Source organism: Podarcis bocagei (assembly GCF_964188305.1).
Source record: "Podarcis bocagei genome assembly, chromosome: 12".
Classification (NCBI taxonomy): Eukaryota; Metazoa; Chordata; class Lepidosauria; order Squamata; family Lacertidae; genus Podarcis; species Podarcis bocagei.
The window spans coordinates 36344746-36369334 of record NC_138137.1 but is presented as its reverse complement, the minus strand read 5'-3'; the positions used below and the strand labels follow the sequence as shown (position 1 = coordinate 36369334).

The window sequence follows — 24589 nt, the reverse complement described above, 5'->3', positions numbered from 1 at the left end:
GCACAAATGTATTAGGGAGGAAATGCATACAAAAAATGTGTGTATTAGGCAAAATTGCATACAAAAAATTGTATATTAGGAGAAATTAACACTTTAATGCTGATGAAGTTTCATTTATTAGTTTCATTTATTTATTTAATTTCTATACTGCATTATATTTTCAAGAAAAATCCCAAAGCGGTTTACAGCATATTGAATCAATAAGACATAAATAAAACAATCTGAAGAAAGACAAATATAGAGTATACAGTCAAAGCAACGTAACAGAAAACAAAAAAAATTATCTTAAAGATTTCATAATCAAACATTACAAAGGAGCTCAACTACAGAATACATATTTAACATAGTAGGTCTGCGTGAGTGTGGCTCCCTAGGCCAGGTGGAAAAGGCCTTGGAGGGGAGCGGCCTTCACACCTTATAGCCGGGCGATTTTCCTCCAGCCTCATGAGAACTTTTTCCCAAAAATAATTGCAAAGTGATGTGGAAATGTGGAGAACTGAATTTAAAATTCAAAAAAATGAGAAACTAAGAGAAACTGCCCCTCCCTCCCTGTCACATGAAGCAGGTCTTTGCCTCTGTCTTTTTACTTCCCCCAACTATGCCTTTTTCTTTCTGCTTTTCTTCTTTCTGTCATGTGTGATGTGTTCTAAACTGTATTATTATCTTCATTGCTCTCCCACGAGATCTTTCCAGTTGTTTGTTTCCTGGAGTAATACCAGGGTCACTTTTATTGCCAGCATTGTCATATGAGCTGTATAATGTTTTGCTTTAATTTGTTCAGCCCTGGTGAAAAATTGCACATTTATTCTAGTCGCACGACTCGCATCAGAATACAATTTCTCTCTGCTTCTTCCAAAGTTGACGTCCTCCTTATGTTGCAGAGAAGCAAAAAAAATGAGACTAAAATAATTTTATTGCAATTATGAACAAAAAATTGACATATCAACAAAAACAAATGTAAGTTCTAAGATTTATTCTACAAATGTTATATTTGGAGCCATTCATCCAAAGGTCCCCCACCCCACATTGCAGTGCGGAAGTCCTCAGTTGGAATAATTCATTTCCCAGAAAGTAAACACACACACAAACACTCGATCCTGATCATACCAGAAGTATTTACTGGTACCAAAAAATAATAACAACTACCCACAAGATTTCTAGAAATCAGTAGTAAATTTCTGCCTGGATGAAAATAAATGGAACCCTAGGCTCAGGAGTTTAATTAAAGCAAAATATCATCATGAAAGTTAATCAGATGGCAAAAGAAACAAACCAATCCTGTTATCTAGTCTTTAAAACAAAATATTTTACAGTATCCTTCCTGGCTGTAGTTAATCCTCTTGCTAGTAGAAGAGGGCAAAGTATCAGCTCTCAGGGTAGAGCTGTTAAACGAAAAGAAGAAAAGTCAATAGCAAACCCAAGATCTCTGTTAGAGAGCAATTGCAGAGTTATGTTCACAGCGCTTCCTTCTTTCCCTTTGCAGTTTGCTGTCCCAGAGGACACTCCTGAACTCGCTGCTTTCTTACGCAACTCCTCCATTCCCCACTATGTTGGACGGAGGGAAGCCAAAGTGGTGGACTATCAAAAGAACTCTGCAAAAGTTCTGGTGAGATGGATGAAAGTTACAGTGCCGCACACTGAAGACTTTTGGGTGCAGTCTTAAGGATGAGTGGGAGGCTGTTGTTATTCTAGTGTTGGTATGACCATTGACAACTGCACTTCCCTTCGTGTTTGGGGGAGTATGCTGTGAGCTTTAACTGCCTGTTCTTACACGGAGAAAGAACCAGAAGCAGAAACACTTATGTAATAGTTTATGGCCTACCACATATAACTACAGCTTGTGTGAAGGAATGTCTGGCAATTGAGCACACAGATCTGCAGTCTCGATGACCAATTTTTAAATGGTCAAATAAATATGAAATTTCTGGCAGTAACCCAAAGGTGGTGGACACCATGCGCTGTTAGAGATACTGTTGCTTCCCAAAATCATCTAAATAAAACAAAACATCTAAATATAATAATTTCACATATTGCCCAGGCTTCCCTCATTTTCAAGGATTTTGAAGGAGGGTCCTGCGAATTCTCGGCACCTTTAGCAAACTGCAGCTTCCAGGATTCTTTGGGGAAGCCATGACTGTTTAAAGTGGTACGATACCACATTAAAGGTATAGTGCAGACGGGGCCACACTAAGGAACCCTCTTCAGATCTTCCCACTTGCAACAGGAAGGTCAGGGTGAGATGGGCATGGCCAGGGCACATCCATCCATCCTCCTCCCCAGTTTGAGCTGTCACGTATTATTTTTTGAACACTAGGGCAGCTGCCAACAAGAAACTCTGCTTACCAGTTCTTCCAGATTTTTTTTTAAAAAGACCAACATTTAAGTTTTCATTTTATTTTTTCTTGAAGCTTAATTTCTTTCATTTGTGGGGGAGGGCAGGTGAGTTGTCCTCCCCTCAAACTTTAGGGTGGGTGTGTTTTTTCACTCCCCCTTAGGTTTTGTTTTTTTCGCTCTGCAAAGCTTGAGATTGCACCAAGTCTACTGGTACCTTGTGCCATTTTGGCTGCATAGAGTTTGTCACTCACCCCTGAATTTTGCAAATAGAGGGAATGATTTGGAGCAGGATTCAGATTATGCATGGGGAGGGGGAGAGCTCAACAACTCTTCCATCCAGATTCTCACTGTTTGAAATATGGCAACCCTAGGAAAGAAATTCAAGAGAAAAATCTGAAATCAGTTATTGTTTTAATTTGGCAGTATGAAAATCTTCTTACAGTTATCTTGGTTTCTTATTCTAATTGCCAGAGACAAACTAAAATGTATTCTAAATTCCATGGAGACCACCTTTTGTAAAATATTACTGCTCAGCCGTAAAAACTGTTTAATGCCTCATTATCTGTTATCTCCCACAATGACTGGCCTGCCTGTTTGCCAGTACAGATTCAACAACTGCAAATGCTTAGCCCCAATGTTAACTGTGTGGGGGATCTGCATTTTATATAGTAAAAACAAACAGAACCAGATCTTTTATTCAGTAGTTTGCTCCAACTACTATTGTGCTTGGATTTAGCCTGACAGCATTTGGTACTGTGTCTCTTTCTCATGTCATCTTTTGGATAGTGTAGAACAGAGATGATTAAAGGGAGAGAAGAGCACACCATTTATCTTGTGTGTGCTCTGCTGCTTACACTGTTCTCAGCATCCCCCTGCAGTACTCACTCAGGGGCTCTCATGACAGCCTGCCTTGGTTTCTTGGGCAAGGAATGCCCCCTGTACGCAATTCCATTGTGCACATCCTGGAACATCCCTCAGCATGGAGGGAGAACAAACATATTGAACTGCTCAAAATCTTGTGTAATATTAAAGTCCATGGATTGCAGCCCATGGCTGGGATTCAGAAAATCTACTTCTGGCAAGCCACAGGGTTTGCCTTAGCATAGTAGAATTTTTGACATATTTCCCCCTCTAACAGCAAGCTCAGTGCCAAACAGTGTTTGGAATGGAGGGGAGTTTCAAAAGCAGAGTTACCATATGGAAGGTGGAGGGCAGGAAGGGTCTTATGTTTCTATGGGGGGGGTGTTAAAACCCCTGTGAGCGCAGAAAAGTAATTGCAAGGTTCTTTGGATCCTGGGCTTATAAGTTCATCCAGTTCCTGCAATATTAACAACAAAATCACCCTTAGAATGCAAATTATATACATCTGAAAAAACCCCTGGAATATCTGCTGAAGCCTGTCATTATGTGACTCTTTCTTTCATCTAGTGCGATTATGAATTGAAAAAATAATACATACCTTGCTTGCTCCTACAAGACAGAGAGATAAACAAATCAAGCTAGATTAAAGAGTGATTAAATAAGAGAAACTAAACAAACATGTCCTCTAAAACATTGCCTTTCCGTAAATTCTGTATAATCAAGGCCCTGCTGAGGAAGTGGATGGGAGCTGAGAAAACACAAGTTGAGAAAACACAATCTCTCATTCAGCTCTCATGGAGAACTGAACGTTTATGTAGCATCACGTAATTTTCTGTACAAATTTAACTTCGCACCGCCATTTAGGGAGTTCACAATCCAAAGCACCCAGTTCCTCTCTTAAGATACAATTGTGCGGAAAGAGCATCATTACACAGAATTGCAGGGCCCCTCCAGACTGTTGTTTTATTGTGGGTGTATTCTGTGACATGTTCTTGAAGCAGTGATACTGTGTTAGTGGTGGGTTTATTCTGCTTCTGCGGTTCTTCTCCAGTGCTACCACATTATTGCTGTCTGGACGGGCTATAAAGCAGGACCAAACCAAAAACAGAACATTTGTGGGGTATAAAAAGTTAAGGGATTTCAGCAAGACGTCACAGGATATGCACTGGTTGAAAATGAAGCAGTGTGACTCCCCAAAAATCTTTGCAGGTGCAAACAATTAGCTCGCATATGACCACTCCTACAGCATCATGAGCACAAATCATCATGATTGCGCAATAAAAAAGATGTCTGGAGGAGCTGTAACATTAAAGTGTCAATTTCAGTGTTGGGGGAGTCAGGGATAACATAAAAGCTCTACAACTTGGTGTTTATTGTGCCATAATATATGTATGTATGTTGCAGGTGTCTTCCTTTGTGCCCTTCAATTGATCCTCACTTCCAGCTGATCAGCTCTCAGTGTCACTAACTAACCTCAATACTGATAATTCTTATCATAAACCTCATCAGTAGTCTTAGCCTAACTAAGCCAATTAGATGACCCATCCATGTATGTTTCATGATTTCCACACACAAGGTTTTCACCCAAGGGGTGAATTAGAGTCCACCATAATGGAGACCCCACTAAAATTCAACCCCAAGTAAAATTCAAATATGTTGTTTCCTCATTTTTAAAGTTTACATGGGATTTTAGTTAAATAACAAAAATGAAACCATGAGAGTATTGTGTTGAATGAAATCTGCTAATTCTCCACTGCGGAAACCTAGGTTCTACACAAGTGTCTCCAAGGAAACATAGATTCAATTCTTATGACTATATATGCATTTTAAGTAATTCTTTTTTATTTTTTATTTAATTAAAAAAAAACCACACAAATTCAGTATACTTTTCCTTTCCAAAAATGAAAATCCATCTTGCTGGGAATACACATGGCATGCAGGACACACTGTTAATGCATTTGTCTAGATCCCAAAAGATAGTTAGAATGCCGTATTGTTTCCTGTACAGAATTGCACAAATGTGGAGTGCTTGATGATAACTTGTTCAGTGGGACTCTTAGAAAGAGGGAAAAGTGCTGCACTGAAAATACGGTCTCGTTTGTGGGCTTCAACATTTCTACAGGTAAGAAAATGCAAGCTAAAATATTGGGAAATGTTTCAGTTTTGTGTATTGTATGTGTATTATGTACTGCAAAATGACGCTTCCCTCTGGCTTCTGAAATCATAGCTTCAGGCTGCTTGTAGATTAGAGTAGGAAAACCTGCAGCCCTCCACATGCTGAGGCTGATGGGAGCTGTAGTGCAACACCATCTGGAGAGCAATAGGTTCCCCATCCTTTCCCTGGGCCTGAATGACCCTAGAAATCTCATCTCCTCCAATCAAACCCCAATTCAAGTGTGTAAAGGCGAAAGTGAACTTCAAAACACCGGTCTTCTCTTCTGTGTGCAGCTTGGCTTGCTCCATGCCAGAGGGCCAAGTCTTAAGCTTGGGGTACATTTCCTATCTCAGTTTTTAGCATTATCTGTAAAACAATGCATGCCTCTTTTGTATGTGCCACATTTCAACTTTCTAACCAATGTTGAAATACCTTTGGGAATCCCTTTCATTCCAAGGTGAGACAGTCAATTGTCTCACTTACACGTTTCGCTAGTAACAAGCTGCTCTGGGTTGTGCCATTCAGAAACCTTTGAAGTTTCTAGATGGTGTGGGCACAACTTAACTGTTTGGGGAATACAATCTCAGCCCCACCTTTTGGGAGAAATGTTTACGAATTCTCCACTAGAGTTTTCCTGTAAACAGCATGCTAGGACATACTCTTTTTTACATATATACTCAGCATGCTAGGACATTCTCAATGTAACGTGTGACACTGCCTTGAAATTATTGGGGAAAGGCAAGTGACCCTTATTTCCAGTTATCCACTGGATCTCATTGATCCTCAGGAAAGATTCAGGGACCAGTAATAGATGCTGTGGTGGTCTGGTGGTGCTCACCTGCCCCCTCAACAGCTAAGCCTCTGAAGTGGGCAGGGAGGTCAGCATGGTGCAAACACCACCAGCAGTGCCAATCTGGCACCCTTGCTGGTGCATTTGCACTGCGCTCATCTCACCAGTGCACCCCTTCTCTCAGTAAGCAGCAACGACTCAGCTGCTGGGAGTTCAGGTGAGTACCGCCATACCACAGCATCCACTGCTGGCAGAGACCTGTGTCATACAGGTAGATCCAGCAGCAACATTCCTTTTGAGGCAGCCAGAGTTGCCCTCATCTGCATAAGCTGAAATGCTTCAGGGATCACATAACTTGAATGCATATATCCGATTCCCCCAAATTTGCCTTACACAGTTGCCTGTCTAACCAACTATCTGTGCAAAATGTCTGATAATGGAATTTTAAAAAGAGAAGCACTTTTCTTCTTCTTCAAACAACCCTATGTCGCTCAGTATGACATTAAACAAAATAATGGAACAGCAGCTTCTCCTTCCAGATACAAAAGTGTAATCCTGCCGAGTATTTAATCCATTGTGATTTATTTTTTTGGAATAAAAAACACATGTTTCATTTCAAAGAGTGAATAAATTATATAGATTTTTTAAAAAAAATTGAATGACTTTCTAACTTTCTGAAATATTAAAGTGACATCAGCCTCACTGCAAGTTGTAGTCTGCCGCCTTAAAGCCTAAAATGTTATCACAAACTGCAGTAATATGAAGCGAGATGATTAAACATGTTTGGGTAAACAAGCAGCCTAGGGTCTCCCAATGAGCCAACAAAGATAATGAAGGCAGTTGAATCAGAGCCAAGAAAGGACAGGATAGTTTCTGGCTTTCCTTCAAAGCTTGAATGCAAACAAGAACATATGTTAAATTTTGTAGTCAGCCTTGCTGAACCAGCAAATCTTCAATTGCCTAATTCATACAAAAAAAGAAATAGCCTTATTTGGAAAGACTACATTGTGTTTCCACTATGACTTCTATTAGCTTTCCATTTATGTAATTTATGATATATCTGATGTGTTTATAAAATAAACTCTAGTCAAAGAGGCAAACTGTACTTTGCATGCAAGCATATGGGTCGATGCCCTGAACAGCAACTTGAGGAAGCTGTGATTTTGAATAGGGAAGCAGCAGGAGGAGGGATATTTAATATTTTATCCACCCCCTACATTTCAGAGCTTCTTTCAGGGAGATTTGGAGTTGAGAAGATATGGAGAAGGACGTGATAAGGCAACTCCTTCAACATTCAAAAGAGCAGCTCCAGAAACTGCTTTTCTGAACATAAATCATTGGTGTAGTTTGTCCCTAACTTGTTTGACGCTGTTCTACCTTTTACAAACAACATTTGTGTGCAATGATCTCTCACAATGCAATTTTTGAAATAATAATCTTGGAGTGAAGTATTGCTTATATTACATGGCATTTGTTCAGGGTCATTTTCTTGGTTCCTACTAGTTGGATCTCAAGCTGGGAAGGAGTGCTAATGAATTCCCAAAGTGTGTGTTTAAATGGCAACAGCACATTTCTCACTTTCCTCCACCTAAATATGCCAGACATCAGAGGAAATGAGGTGTAACCTCTCCCTCTTTTCAGTGAAGCAGGACTAACATTATTACAATAACATGACCAGAAAATGTTGTTTCACAGTGTGCTTCAGTTTGGGGAGCAAAGTTCAGAACTACCACAAGGCCTCAATTAAGGAACATGGATTTTTGTCCCTTATAAGAAGGTTGATGGTGTTGCTGGATCAGGCCAAGGGGTCTAGTGCACCTTCCTGTTCTCACTGCGGCCAAACCAGAAGCCTCTTGGAAGCAGGATCCAAGGGCAATAGCACTCTCTCCACTTGCAATTCCAAGCAACTTGTATTCCCTCCTGAAAGGGACGGCTTTCCCTCAAACGTAACTCAACAAGATGAAGTTCTCTGGGGCTGCCTCTTCTGGTGTAGGAGCCAATATAGTTTCAAAGGTTGGAACATCATTCAGATCCTCTTGAGAGGAAAATAGGAACCCTACTTGATGCAGTCAACTGTTCCAACTGGCTAAAATAATGTCTTTTCTTCCTCCCCTTTCAACATTCCCACCTGCAAGCCAGATGCATGTTTCTCTCGCTTTCTCTCTCTCTTTTGTCCTTATATGCCTTGCTTGGCCTCCACCCCTGTATCTGTTCGAGTGGGTTATTGACTTCTGCTGTTGTGCCTCATTGGGACCAAAGCAGGCACCATCATCCATCAACATGCCTACCAAGAACTCGTTAAATTGTTTTTCACTACTTAGGTGGGCCAGGAGGTTGGTGTGCTTTCCAAATTACCTCTGCATGAGTCTGGCCAGTATGCAGGCAGTTACTGTTCTCAGCGTGCGTTGGAAGTGCTTAACTCTTTTGAATCCAGGCACCCATGTGTTTTTCATTTGCCAAAACTCTAAGGGTCAGAATTTTCAACACCTCAATTGAAGGTATATGTTTGAACATACCTAGCTTAGGGTGTTGGTCCTCCTGAGAGTGATAAAGATACGAGTGCAACTGTAAGCGGAGACCATGAAGCTCTCTAGATCGCTGAACCACTGGAGCATAACTCTGTGATCACGGTGCCGAAGAGGGTGGGAAGAAACACGTTTTATATTTGTTCTAGCAACATGCTACCCATTAATACATGGGTAAGGGCAACTGCCCCTGCTTCAACACAGTTTATGCTACAGGTGGGTTGGTTACAGCATGACGCTGATTAACACCAAGGTTGCAGGTTTGATTCCTGTAAGGAACAGCTGCCTATTCCACCTCTAGGATTCTTTTATTCTATGATACTAGGTCCTGCCTACTCAATGTCCGCGCATTTAGTGCAAACATCTGCAATGAGGCATCTGCTTGCATTCAGCTGAATACATGCACGCAGAGGTAGATTTAGGGCATCACAACCAGTTCCTCCCCCCTCACAGGGCACCCAGCCAAGAGGGCACCTTGCTGCCTCCTTCCCAAAGTCTAGTACAGTGGTACCTGAGGTTACAAACACTTTGGGTTACAAACGCTTCAGGTTACAGGCTCCGCTAACCCAGAAGTAGTACCTCGGGTTAAGAACTTTACCTCAGGATGAGAACAGAAATCGCTCGGTGGCAGCGGGAGGCCCCATTAGCTAAAGTGGTACCTCAGGTTAAGAACAGTTTCAGGTTAAGAACGGACCTCTGGAATGAATTAAGTTCTTAACCAGAGGTACCACTGTATGCACTTCAGGGAGGAGGCATGAGGGCTCTGACAAGATCCTAGAATCCTCCTTCCTTCTTCCCAAAGCCTAGTTAGCACTTGCCCGGCTTTGGGAAGCGGATGGGAGGACTTCCAACATATATAAAAACATTAAAGAACTTCCCTAAATAGGGCTGCCTTCAGACGTCTTCTAAAGGTTGTATAGTTACTTATCTCCCTGGCTTGGGGGGGTCGCATAACTCCATACCCTCCAGTAATATTTCTCCGATGAAAATAAGGCATCCTAAGGAAAATAGGGGCATTCTGGGATCAAATCAGAAACCGACGGCTTCTGTAAATCCAGGACTGTCCCAGGAAAACAGGGACACTTGGAGGGTCTGAAATTGGATATTGAAATGAGACATTGTACCATCCCCCCTCCCACTTTCAGATTCCATTCAGTGATCGAAATTGAATTCCAGAGTACGTCTTGGAGCTTAGGAAGCAACTGAGAGGATGCAGTGGCCCAAGGCACAGTTCAACTTTTAAAAAAAAGTCCTGGCAGATGTTAATCCCCAGGAAATACCATGCGGTGGAGTTGCTGTTAGTAAGGCAGGCTCATCATCGAAAGAGAACATACACTGCAGTGAAAAAAAGTTTTTATTTTTTAGGTTGACGTATGTACTGTAGAGGGTCTTTGGAAATGGCTAATTCCCTTAACTGCTCATCCATCAGTTAGACACTGTGGGGTATCGCTTCACGGTCTGATAATGTCAAATTAATGAGGAAGACAGGATATGCTCTCCGTTCAAAATCTCTCTATAAATTGCATGCAGTGCTGTATGTTTAGTAGCTTGTTTGGAAGTGAGCAGATGAGCATATAACGCTCCCTGGGGTTGGAGGTGCTGAATTGCTTAATGTGAGCTTTGGAATGAACACTCTGCAGAATTTTGAAAAAGTGGAAAGGCAGAATCTTTATAGGATCTTATAGCCAAGATTTTAATGCTGCCCTAGACTCTTTGAAGGCTGCCATATTCATATACATTCATTAAGCAGCCTTTCTTCATTCTTCAAGTAGCTAATTCTTGGTCAAATAAAATTTCTGTTTTAAGAGTTTTAGCCAAATTGCTCCCCAAAGGAAATACAGCAGAACTAATAAATTTATATTTTGGTTAATAATAATAATAATAATAATAATATTCCCCAGCCACTCTGTGCGGCTTCCAGCAAAATATAAAAATATGATAAAACGTCAAAACTTCCTGATACAGGGCTGCCTTCAGATGTGTTCTAAAAGTTGTATATAGTTGTTTATGCAATGGTATATAGAGGGTAACCAATCAGAATGGAAAACTTGTGTATAAAATGATTAGGGGGTTGTTAAAGGGGGGAATGCCCTAGCCTTTTTGGCCAAAAAGTAGACTTTTAAGTTGAAGTCAAGTAATTAATAGAGCTCCTTAAGGACAAGTGTGTGAGACCCATTTTATTTTTGGGAATGGAAGTACAAGGGAAGTAGGAGTACATTGATGACATTTGCTGATAACCCCAAGTAGGGAGGCAGTATTATTACTACAGATGGAGGTCAAGAAATTATACAGGGCAAATGGGACGACCTCCTGAACCCAAGTAATAGAAATGGAATGAGACTGAACAGCGCAAAAATGTTATGGTCATACGCTTGGGGAATAATATTAAACATGTTTGAGATCATCTGGGGATTCAGTAGCTGTAAACAACAGAGAAGGGGAAAGATCTAAGAAAGAGATACACAAAAACATTGTAGGAGGTCATGTATTGGAATGGGAACTGTTGTTTTAGGTTGAAACCTCGTGGTTACAGAATGGACCAAACCTGGGAATCACAGGATGGTCTCTGATTTATAAGTTACAATGCTGACATTATATTTGTAAAAACACTGGGGTCTGGTGGGATTATCAAAATTGCTCTTTGCTTCCTGACAAACCATAAGAAAGCCTGGAAATTTGGTACATACATACAGTGGTGCCTCGCAAGACGAAATTAATTCGTTCCGCAAGTCTCTTCGTCTTGCGAGTTTTTCGTCTTGCTATGCACGGTTTCCCATAGAAATGCATTGAAAATCAATTAATGCGTTCCTAGGGAAACCGCCTTCGGACCAGGTCCGGGGACAGTCTGTCCCCGGACCTCTTCTGAAGGCTGGGGGGGATAAGGGCTTTTCTTCCCACCCCCAGCATTTTAAAAAACCCTGGGACAGCGGAGGACTTCTCCTCTGTCCGGGGCGATTTAAAAGCCCCTGGGAAGGCAGGCAGGGGGGACAAAGACTTTTGCCCCCCGCCAGCCTTCAGAAGGTGTTCCCGCCCCCCCCCCGCCCCGCTTCGGAGCACCGTTCCGAAGTGGGGCAAGGTGTTCCCACCCCCCTGCCCCGCTTCGGAGCACCGTTCCGAAGCGGGGCGGTGGGGGAAGGTGTTCCCACCCCCCGCTTCGGAGCACCGTTCCGATGCGGGGCGGTGGGGGAAGGTGTTCCCACCCCCCCGCCCCGCTTCGGAGCACCGTTCCGAAGCTGGGCGGTGGGGGAAGGTGTTCCCGCCCCCCCCGCCCCGCTTCAGAGCACCGGGAGAAGCGATCTCCCCGCAGCCCCTTGCTTCAAAAGAGGTCCGGGGGCAGCGGGGAAGAAGCGCTGCGCTTCGCGCTGCCCCCGGACCTCTTTTGAAGCAAGGGGCTGCGGGGAGATTGCTATCTCCCCGCAGCCCCTTGCTTCAAAAGAGGTCCGGGGGCAGCGGGATGCGCTTCCCGCTGTCCCCGGACCTGGGGCTGCGGGGAGAAGATCGCTTCTCCCCGCCGCCCCTTGCTTCAAAAGAGAAGACCCACTGTCCCCGGGGCAAGCTTCGTTTTGCGAAGCAAGCCCATAGGGAAATTCGTCTTGCGAGGCAACTCGAAAACGAAAAAACCTTTCGTTTTGTGAGTTTTTCGTCTCGCAAGGCGTTCGTCTTGCGGGGTACCACTATAACCCCAAATATACTGATTCCTAGAAAAAAATAAAATAAAAACTGGACCTTTGTAGCTCTCTCTGGGATATTCAAGGTGCACTCCCAAACAACGAAGCTATTGCCACACCACCTGGGCAGCTGAAATTTGGCCTTTTGACAATTGCGAAAGGGAAAACAATGTAGAAGACAGTTTTGGTTCAGCATTGTCTATGGTCCATTCCTGACATATACTGTCGTATGGATGGGAGACGATGCTACACTGAAGCAGAGTATTTCACAGCCACCCCTCCTGGATCACCCTGTCCTTCCCCAAGTCTAGACAACTTCCCTTTGTTATTTCTTTGGCCCCAAAATGTTTGGAAACCACCGATGTTGCCGACACTTAAATTCAGTGAAATTGCTTAGTTACTAAAGTTGCTTGTTACTAAAATGAAAGCAAAGAATTCGCTCTCAGCTTTGGGGAACAATGACACATTTCTCAAAAGCACATGCCCCTTCAAATGAGAGTGTGGTTTGTATAAGGCCCGCCTTCCAGTGCAAAGGTCAGGGATTAGTGTACTCATAAATCCTCTTCGCTGATGAGAGATAACATAACTTAAGGAGGCCTGCTCTGAACAGCAGCTGCAATGGCAGAAAGTAGCCCTAACATAATGGGGTGGGGGTGAGCAAGCTTATGCTGCCGGAAATTCCAAAGAATATAAACACTTTGCACTGGTGAGATGAGAATGCTGGCCTCACTGAAAATGTTATAACACAACGAGCCCCTGAATCTGTTGGTTGTGGAGCAGAGAAGGGAGATCCTCCTTCAAAACAAAGGAGAGTAAGGTGGGCAATGAAGTCTCAGAACTGGATTTTTGCCAAAGCTGAAACCAAGTTATGATATGATAACAAAACAGGAAATGCTGTGTGTTCTGAATTACGTTCCCGTCGTCTAAAATGCATCCAAAAGTAGGGAGTATTGTGTTTGTTTTTGATCAGAAGTACACAGTGGTACCTCAGGTTACAAACGCTTCAGGTTACAAATGCTTCAGGTTACAGACTCCGCTAACCTCGGGTTAAGAACTTTGCTTCAGGATGAGAACAGAAATCGTGCAGCAGTGGTGCGGCAACAATGGGAGGCCCCATTAGCTAAAGTGGTACCTTAGGTTAAGAACAGTTTCAGGTTAAGAACGGACCTCCGGAATGAATTAAGTTCTTAACCAGAGGTACCATTGTACTTTCAGAAGAATAGAAACCGAGGTCTCTTCTTCTCCCACGCCCTTTTAAAGTTACCAAGTAAACTTCATCATGAGCCTGTTGTGATTTTAATTGTCATGAAAGCGAGATTTCCATGTGGATTCAGCCAAAAACTGTGTTTGGATCGTATTGTTAGGATAATTCAGATGCTGTGCCAATTCATTCCTCGGCCACTCAACAAGTCTGTGAGCTGCTGGTGCCAAACTATGGAGCAGCTTTTGAGAATGAAACCCTTGCAGTCCAATCCTATACATGTCTGAGCAGAAAAGAGCCCCACTGAGTTCAGTGGAATTTACTTCAAGGAAAGTGTGTAGAGGAGGGATGGGAGATGTCCAGATATTCCTGGGCTCCAACTCCCATCAGACCCAGCCAGCATGTCCAATGCTCAGGGTTTGTGAGAGTTGTAGTACAACAATATTTGGAGGACTGCAGGCTCTCCATCACAGGTGAAAGAGGTTCTGGATTATCCCTCTATAAGCCATAAGGATTTACCTGGATGCTCAGGAGGAAGGGTGGGAAATAAATTAAATAAATAACCAAAATGTTCATTTCAGTTTCTGAATGAAATTGGGAAATATATCATACAGAACATCCCTGAAAAGAATCTCGTTTCAAGAAACATTGGAAGCTTTAGAACAGGGCCGAGGAAACTGGCCCTCCAGATGCAGTTGGACTACAACTCCCATCAACCTCGACCATTGGCCATGTGGGGCTGATGGGAGTTGGAGTCTAGCAACATCTGGAGGGCTCCAGGCTGGCAAAGGCTGATGTACACTATGTGTGTTGATTGAAAGAAAGATGGCTATAGACTTGGTCTGCATGATCAAATCCTGGATTAATCATCCTGGCATACATTTCCTTCTCTCCTAACCCCCTTTGCACAAGGCGGAAAAACAAACTAAGAAGCTGCAGTTAACCACAGCTTCTTGTTAGGTGCTAATTTAGAACTATGGTTTATGGTATCCAAACAAGCCAGGATTCATAAGGCAAACATTAGTTCAAGTGGGGAAATAAACCAGGAAGCCACTGTGAACCATAGCTTCCCACTCTGTGCACACCAGGAAACTATTGTTAACGACTTCTAAACAAGCCTGGACATACAGTAAGTCATGATTTACATGGAACTCATGCATAGCCTAGCTTGTTATGAAGCCACAATTTGTGCAAATGCAGCTATTCTGGGGAACATGGTATAGCACGTGTATATACTATTTCTACAACATGAGAAGGGAGATCAAACTGATAACTCAGACTAATCAAAACATTATTTGAAAACCTCTGTCTGTATTTCTTTTTTTGTTCCAGAGGAAAAATGACCACTACTCTCTTTCCGTCAATGTGTCATTCGAAGTGAAGAAGATGCCGTACAAAGTTCAGCCAACAAAACTCCCTGAAGGAAGCATAGCAGTGAGTAGCACAGAAAACAAATAACACACTGATGCAAAACATGTGCATTGTTTGGTCATCCTGGTTGCTGCTGTATGAAATATTTATAGATGGGAAATCCAAGATAAGTCCTTCCTGTGTTTCTTGTACAGGTCCATCCTTTGAGTACTATTTAAAGGTTATTTGTGTGAGAGAGTTTAAAATAAACTGTAACGTTTGCTATGCAGCTGAGTTTCTGAAATAATGATGCTCAGAAGGGGGAATGGGTTAATTTAGACAGAACTCAGTCCATGCAGTTAGAGAATGGGAACCTGCGGCGATTGTCTGTAGGGCTCGGGCAAGGATGGCGAACCTGCAGCCATCCAGATGTTGCTGGACTGCCACTTCCACCATCCCCAACCATTGGCCATGGTGGCTGGGCCTGATGGGAGCTGCGGTCCAACAGAAAGTGAAGGGGCAGAGGTCCGCCAGCCCTACAGCAGGGAGGCCAAGCAACTGTGGCTGTCTGCTGCCATTTACCACACGATTAGGCCCTTTGGAAAGGGTAAGATTACTCCAGAATGACAGAGTTGTGCTTGTAGTCCTAGGCTTCTATGATTGATTAATGTGTTCATGCTAAATACGGTTTGACCCATCTTTACTCAGTTATAATGAGGCAGAGGTCTCATTTCCTGTTTCTGCTTGGAGAAGGAATCAGTGGAGGGTGGGGTGATCAGCAAGCCAACCTCAGCTCTTCCTGGTTTCATGCCTCCCAACCTGCTAACTTTATATTGTTGTTTCCTCATGGGCTCTCTTGTGCTTTCTATATAAGACGCAGGACTCTGATATAGTTCTTGCACTGCACACAAATAAACATACAGTGGTGCCCCACAAGACGAATGCCTCGCAAGACGGAAAACTCGCTAGACGAAAGAGTTTTCCGTTTTGGAGCTGCTTCGCAAAACGAATTTCCTATGGGCTTGCTTCGCAAGACGACAATGTCTTGCGAGTTCCTGCTGGTTTTTTTTCCTCCCCCCCCCCCTTTTTCTAAGCCGCTAAGCCGCTTATCAGCTGATCCGATCAGCAGATAAGCCGCTAATAGCGCTAATCCGCTAATCCTTCAATGGGCTTGCTTCGCAAGACGAAAAAACCGCTAGACGAAGAGAATCACAGAACAGATTATTTTCGTCTTGCGAGGCACCACTGTATTTCAGATAATATATATTTCATATATATTCATATATTAAACATATGACTTAGACCTATGTGAAATATTCAGGGTACAGTGGTACCTCGGGTTACATATGCTTCAGGTTACATACACTTTAGGTTACACACGCTTCAGGTTACACACTCCGCTAATCCAGAAATAGTGCTTCAGGTAAAGAACTTTGCTTCAGGATGAGAACAGAAATCGTGCTCTGGTGGCGCGGCAGCAGCAGGAGGCCCCATTAGCTAAAGTGGTGCTTCAGGTTAAGAACAGTTTCAAGTTAAGAACAGACCTCCGGAATGAATTAAGTACTTAACCTGAGGTACCACTGTATTTTCATTTTCCTTCAGTTATTAAGCGGTTACAGAAAAATATTACTGTGTAAGTCTTTTTTTCTATAAGAAAAGAAAAGCGCATAAGAAGAAATAAAGTGATTGCGCACACTGAACAAGAGTGGTTTCCCCCATACAGCAGGACTAGCACCATAATGAGAAAAGTATATGCAGATGGGGAGGAGTTCAGCCAATAGACAGGAATTTTTGACTAGCTCATGGCTGGCTTCTCTCTTTGATGCCTACTGTACTGGGATGATTTACCTTTAGGCTCCAAAGGAGAACGTTTTGATCCTTAATATTCATTGCTCATCCAAAGAGGTTCAAAGATACCACAATCAAAGATAAATCCCAGCCCTTTCTGCTTCCCCGCACCCACCCACCTTGCATGTGTTTTGTAGCAGAAACACATGTTACTCAAAATGGCTGCTACGTTCCAATTGCGCTCTGCCACAGGTGATCGCCTGCTGTTCTCAACAGGTCTCTGATGATATACTGAATAATCAGATAAGCATTTTTACAGTACTACTTGAGAATGAAGCATATTATTCCACAGAGCTGATTTACTGCCAGATGCCCACAAAAGCAACTGTAAACTCTTGAAAAATGATAGTGCTTTTATGTCCTCCTAAATCTGGCCATTGGCAGTGGAGGTTTGCCAACCCTGCAGCTTGATGTGCTGTAGGCAGAAGTTCTTTTGAAGTTTCTCTTAGCAATACTTTCCCCCCTGAAGTCAGTCAGTCCTGGATTCAGTGTTTGTCTAGGAGGATTTATTTGGAAGGCCAAGAGTTGAAGTAAGTACAAAATTTGGAAATTCATTAACACTTCAACGTTATCATTCAGAATGATGATCCTATCCATGTGAAGTTTTGCTACTTACACTGTTTTTACAGAATCATGGTTCAGAAATTGCCTTGAATTTGGCAATTCATTAAAGCTTCAACACTATTGTCATTCAGATTGATAATCATCATCATATTTGTTTGAAGTTTAGCTACTTATAACGTGCTTACAGAATCATGGTTAAGAACTCGCCTTGACTTTGGAAATTCGTTAAAGCTTCAACATTATCATCATCCAGAATGATGACATATATACTTGCTTATTATTATTATTATTATTATTATTATTATTATTATTATTATTGCTACTTACGCTGTGCTTATTGTTTTGGTGTATGGAGTATTGGTGATGGCCATGACAAGGTTGTTATCCTGAAATACATGAATAAGAAGCTCCAGTGTTTCCGTCAACCCACCTTGCTATCTTGTGTCATTCACAAGGCACCACTTATCTGCAGAAAAATTCTACGCTGTAGAGAAAACAACCCTGCTATTGTTTGTATGACCCCTTGATGAATGAAAATGAGTCAGGAGCCAAGAACTCCTGATCTTGTCAAGGGTTGTTGACTCCCTTTCAACTCACTTCAACCTAGACCACCCCTTGCGACATAAAATCAGAAGCTGACATTAATTAATTCAGGGCCTGTTGTCCCAGGATAAGTGTAATAAGATTCTTCCTAAATCATACCAAAGGCCCAACTTGTCCAACATTTTCCCCCCAACACTGGTCCTCCAGATGTTTCTGGGAAGCTCCCAAACAGGACAGGAAGGCAATTTCCCTCCCCTGTAGTCTCCAGGAAGGTATTCCAAGGTATATTGTCTGTGGACTTGGAAGTTCAGCTAGCTGTCATATCTCTGCATGTTTCTGTCTCGTGCATGAATGTGTTCATTGCATGCATTATGGATTACACAGGGTTATGTGCCAGAAGAGACCTGCTTTGTCAGACCAATCTAGTCCTGCATCCTGTTCCCCTTAGTGGCCAGCCCCTTGTTTGTGACATTGATAGGGAACCTCTGGCCCTCCAGGCATTGACCTGCATCTCCCATCATCCCTGATCATTGGACTTGGACTCTGGGGGGACAAGGTTCGCCACCAATGGTCTATGGAAAACCCAAACAGGAAATCAGGGCCATAACCCTCTACCACTGTTGTTCCCCAGTGGCTGGTACAAAAGAACATAGAGAGCTGCTTCAGACTGAGTCAGACCAGTGGTCCATCAAGCTCAGTATTGTCCACCTTGACTGGCAGAGATTCTCTGGGGTTTCAGGTAGGAAGTCTTTCCCAGCCCTACCTGAAGATGCTAGAGACTTGGGACCTCCTGCATACAAAGCAGAGTTTTCAATATAATCAGACTAGATTTAAGCAATTGCCATTTAGGGAAGAAGATAGAGGATGATCTTGAAATACTATCATCATAGTTAACCGATAGCAAAGTCCAAAGTAAAATATTTCATTTCCTATGATTTTTAGTAGGATTTTTAAAATGCAGTTAACTTTCTATGGATTGTGCCCTTCGTATATTATCTTGAACAAATTCTTAGACAATGGAGAAAGGGGGGAGAAATGTACTTGAATCATGTAACTGGTATCTCCTGGTGTTCTATTGGCATAGTGTGTGAACACTTGAACCCTAGCCAGGTTTAAATCCTCTGGGTAGAATTCAGTACTAGGCCTACCTCAGAACAGACTCGTTGAAATAGATGAACACAACTAAGTTAAATCCATTCATTTTGATAGGTCTTCTCTAAGTAAAAGTTAAATTCTACCCTCTCTCTGATGTGATGCTTCTACAGAATCAGTGTTCAGGCACATTTCTTTTAAACATGCTTGCTCTCCCTGCAAAGTATACTTCTACAAGGGAGTTATAATATGCAAACACACATGTCAACATTAATTCTGAGTCTAAACTCAGGGGAGCTTTTATCTACTACTTTGGGCCCTTTTTCAAAACAGAAAAAAATGGCAAATGTTTGCCTGAGAGGAACATACAGAACAATTAAAGAGTAATTTGTTATCTTTCAACCCCTCTAAGCAGAAATGATTAAAGATCAGAGAAAGGGGCTATTATACACACAAGCACCAATCGCACTACAAGAATAGCTCATTTACTGTAAGTCTAAAGCTACTGTAACTCTGTGATAGATAAGTCAGAGTTTGGCCATTCAGATGCCATTTACCAAAAATGATAATCGGTGAGGATTTGAGAAGTGTATTGAATCTGCAAAGTTTGTTCTACAATGGCTATCTGTATATATATTTGTGCTGCATAGCCCTTAGCCCAGGCATCCCCAAACTCAGCCTTCCAGCTGTTTTGGGACTACAACTCCCATCATCCCTAGCTAACAGGACCAGTGGTCAGGGATGATGGGAGTTGTAGTCGCAAAACAGCTGGAGGGCTGAGTTTGGGGGTGCCTGGCTTAGCCCCTGCAGGAAGTGACAGAAGGCCGCTAAAAGTACAGTCATACCTCGGGTTGAAGTAGTTGAAGAGCGTGTTACTTCCAGGTTTCGCCGCTCGTGCATGCGCAGATGCTCAAAATGACGTCACGCGCATGCACGTAGGTACCACTGTAAGGTACCACTGTAATGCTGTTAAAACTAGCCTTCAACTATGCATCTCCTGGAGCAGTGTGGTTGCAACCAGAAATATATATACACAGTCTTCCAAGTGTGGCTGCACCACAGATTTACCTAATGGCATTATGATATTGGCAGTTTTGTTTCTGATTCCTTTCCTAATGATCCTTAACATGGAATCTGCCTTTTTCACAGCCGTCCACACATTGGGTTGACGTCTTCATTGAGCTATCTACTATTGACACCAAGGTCTCATTCCTAGTCCTTCACCACCAGTTCAGAGTAGACAATATTAGATGAGCTGGACAATAGTCTGACCCATTTCAAAGCAGCTTCTAGCTCCCATGCAACTGATATTGTGGAAAACATGGGCCCTCTCCAGAATAACCCTTCTTACCTCGATAGAAAAATGTTCTCCTCTTTGGAGCTCTTTGGCCATGTGAGGCAGGCAGTCTGTATCACAAGGGCTCTGCCAGAAACACCATATGATGTGCATTAAAAGCTCCACAGCTGCATCACTGACCACCTTGGATAAAAGGATGGGCAACGGAATATCAGTTGAGCAACTTCATTCCTATCTCTCAGAGTTTCTCTGTCCTTTGCATTGCCTCCTACCCTCCGCAATAAAAAAGTTGTTAAAAGAGATAAAGCACTTCTGAACTGGCATTCGGCTCACAGCCTTGTCTTAAACCTAAAACCACATGAGAAAATAGTGGAGCCATCCAAGTTGAAAAACGAACACCTACATGAAGTCATAAATAAAATGCTCTTTGGGAATAGCGGGTGGTCCAGTTGGCAGACGCTTCTGTCTCTTTGCCTGTAGTTCGATGCAACCATCTTTCTACAAATGCCAGTAGTTTTCCAATCATAAAGGCATATCTCTGTGCTAAATGAAAGGGGGTTTTAACACATTTCTCCAGATTGGTGTACGACACCACTTTCAATAGAGGTAGGGAAAGACCATAGATCAGTGCTAGAGTAAATGCTTGGCATTCAGGTGATCCCAGGTTCACTCACCAGTTTCTGTAGGTAGAGCTGGGAAAGATTCCTGTTTTAAACCCTGGAGAGACTCTGCAGGTCAGTGTTGACAGGACTGGACTAGAGTGACCAATGGTCTGACTCGGTTTAAAGACATCAGTATAAGGTTCTGCACTTAAGCAGGAAGAACCAGCTGCACTAATATAAGATGGGGGACACCTGGATGGCCATGTGAAAAGGATCTAGGGGTCTTAGTGGACCAAAAACTTAACATGAGTCAACAGTGTGATGCAGCAGCAAAAAAAATCCCTAATGCTATTCTAGGCTGCATCAACGGAAGTATAGTGTCCCAGTCAAGGGAAGTAATAGTACTGCTCTATTCTGCCTTGGTCAGACACACCTGGAATACTGTGTCCAGTTCTGGGCACCACAATTTAAGAAGGATGTAGGCTAGCTGGAGCGTGTGCAGAGGAGGGCAATAAAGATGATCAAGGGACTGGAAACCAGCCTTATGAGGAACGGTTGAAGAAGCTGGGTTTGTTTAGCCTGGAAAAGAGGAGTATCTCAAGGGCTGTCACAAGTTACAAGAAATGAGATTCCGACTAAGCATCAGGAAGAACTTGCTGACAATAACAGCTGTTCAACGGTGGAACAGATTCCTTTGAGAGGTTGTAGAGTCTCATTCATTCACTGTTTTTAAGCAGAGGTTGGAGGGCCATCTGTCATGGATGCTTTAGTTGAGATTCCTGCATTGCAGGGGGTTGGACTAGATGACCCTTGGGGTCCTTTTTCTTTGATTCTATGATGAGGCAGCTTCCTATGTTCCTACTGCTGTACTGCATGCAATGTGCACAGGTCAGTGACTTTGCTGGTATATGGCGTGGCTCCTCACTTCATGTGTTTCCCCGTGACAAGGATTATTAGCAAAAAATATTTTAGCTAGTATAGGTTATTTTCTACTTGCCCTTTATCTAACCAGACCCCAAGGTGGTTTATACAGTCCATAAAGTGCAGCACCTCATAAAATACAGCATGAAAATCTAAAATCAACATTAAAACATTATACATAGCAGAAGGCTTCAAGCGTCTCCATAGCGTCTATGTTGATATGGTTCCCATTATCACTTCTTCTAAACAGTGAACAGAAATGCCTTTAGCTAGCATAAAGAAGTCAGCAGCAAGGAGGACAACTGTTGGAATTGCCCCTTTCTTTAATACATATTATAAACCCAAATATGCCTGGCCGCCATCTTGCCTTACAAGATGAAATCTGATTTTCTCATGCAAAATAGGGTCATTTTATCAGAACATCTTCTCTCTCTCCTTTAAAAAAGTATCCCCAGTCTTCAAGGTAGTGGAGAAAAACCTGAACATGTGCATGTTCTGAAAACTGCAGAAAATAATGAAGGCCAGGAAGCCCCAAGTTACGTAAGAGAAAAGGTTTGAGAGCCACGCATGGGAAGTTCAGGTGCAAAAATCTTTTCTCATTCATAAAGATCACTGCATGGGTGGCCTTAGACACAATGTCATGCCTCGGCCTAACCCACCTTGCAGAGCCCTGGTTCAGAACAATAAAATGCCTTGTGGCTTACAACATTCTGTAGAAATGCCACACAGACCATCACAATAAAAATAATTATTCTGCTCTAGGTGGTACATTCAGCAACCATGAAATGAACATTAATCCCCTCAGGAGAAATTCAATTCAGATTGCATTGAGAGCCAAACCTTCCTGATTCACATTTCCCAAAACAATATATGAACCAAAACACAGGCATCCTTTGAGATTTACACTGAATTTTGCAATGCAGCTCATCAGCCATTTAACGTGTATGAAGATGCATATACTACAGTAAAGGGTGCATAAAAATGCATATACTGTATAAGTGAGAATAATGTACAAAAAAGCATTGTATTGGGGGAGAATTGTTTGCACAAATGTGTACATTAGGTAAAATTGCAGGCGCGGATTGTGAACTCTGCGGGTTGTGAACGTGCATCCCGCACGGATCACGTTCGCAACCCGAGTGTCCACTGTATCTCTAAATTATAGCCTTTCCAGGGTGGCTTACATTTAATACCAAATATACAGTTTTATCAGTTCCAAAAAAATGAAAACATTCAATTAAGTTTACAATAAAACAATCAGTTTAAATAAACCCAATGGAGTCACCAACAAAAGCTTCGACAGCAATATATACAATAAAACATTTCCATTAATAGCCAGTGAAAACAGATGGCTTAAAAAAAAAAAAAAGCTTTCTTTAAAATCTGGAGCCAACCATATTTCCCTGAATGGTTTGGAGAAAGTTGATAGAAGGTCTCTCTCTCTCTCTCTCTCTCTCTCTCTCTCTCTCTCTCTCTCTCTCTCTGTTAGAATACTAGAACCTGAGGTTATCCAATGAAGTCGATCGTGAGACGATTCAGGACTGACAAAGGGTTCTTCATATAGCACAGAGTTAAAACTATGGAAGCCACTATCACAATATGCAGTAATGGCCACCAATCTAGGTGGTTTTAAAAGGGGATTGGATAAAGCCATGGAAACTGATGTTAATGATGGCTTCAAGGCATGGTGACTATATTCTCTCTTGTAGAAGGTGCCTCTTCACCTCAATTTGTGCTCTGCTTGTGTATTTGTAAATAAAGCAACCATGACAACGACCCCTTAGGTCACTGGAGGGGGGGCTGTTTAGGGAAGTTTTTAATGTTTGATGTTTTGTTCTGTTTTTAATCTGTTGGGAGCCACTCAGAGTGGCTGGGGAAACCCAGCCAGATGGGCAGGGTATAAATAATAAACTATTATGATATTATTGCAAATGAGGCCCACCAGGCTTCCTCGTTTGGCCTGACAGACCATTTTGGCTAAGCCATGTCTGTCTGCCTGCCCTGCACCTGGCATCATAAATGACAGTACAGTACAGCTAAGTCTGGGCTGAGAAGGGATTCACTGCACCTGGTTGCTACGGCTTCAGGCAAAACTGTGGTAGGTAAGCAGCCCCACCCACTTGACCCACAAGGGGTGGGAGAAATAAGGATCCGGCTCACCAGCTGAGCCCAGTTCCTCATCCTTGCATCTCCACTGTTTTCTCATCCAATGGGAACTAAACCTACTAGGGCCTCCCTTGAAACTGCTTGCCACTTGAGAAATGGGGAATGGTTACATGCTTAAGAGCATTACTAAGATGTCTGGCACTGTAACAAAGAACATAAATATCTGCTGAGCGAGATCTGTCCTGGAGGAGAGAAAAATCCTTGCTTCTGTTCTCTGGCCAAGTTGGTCCCAGATGTTGTAATGTCTGTAGCGTCCACATCCTGCAACCTTCCGCACTAGTTCATTTGTCTCCTTGACTGAGAGTTCTGTGTAGAGGATTGCTGCAAATGAGAGCCATTGACCTTTTTCTTCACTCATCCTGCCCTTATGTTTCCATGCCAGCTAGAGAGCATTATTGAGGAACACAAGGAAAGTCATTGAAAAATATTTATTAGCTAATTAAAATGAGCCCCTTCTACCACGACCACTGAACTTACTGACCTAGGAAGCCTCCGCAGTTAATATTCAGTGCTCAAAAGCAACTAGAAAAGTGAGCTATTTAAATTCACATTGCACCATATATTGTAGGGTTGCCATATTTCAAAAAGTGAAAATCTAGACAGAAAAGTTGAGCTTCATTCCCCCTGTTATGAGCTGACATACATCTGGGCATTTCAACTGCTTTTCAAAAA

At 42.6% G+C, this 24589-nt stretch overlaps 1 protein-coding gene across 2 annotated transcripts in view; it reads left to right on the top strand.

The window, feature by feature from the left end:
• Positions 1 to 24589, top strand: part of ITGA8 (integrin subunit alpha 8) — a 129310-nt gene that overhangs the window by 93258 nt on the left and 11463 nt on the right. Inside the window, exons 26-28 of one of the 2 annotated variants that reach the window (XM_081163149.1) lie at positions 1484 to 1606; positions 5204 to 5317; positions 14867 to 14968. In XM_081163149.1, coding sequence (XP_081019275.1) covers positions 1484 to 1606; positions 5204 to 5317; positions 14867 to 14968 — 339 coding nt within the window. Of the gene's footprint in view, positions 1 to 1483; positions 1607 to 5203; positions 5318 to 7364; positions 7954 to 14866; positions 14969 to 24589 lie in introns of those variants that run through there. The other variant, XM_081163150.1, reaches the window with a different exon arrangement.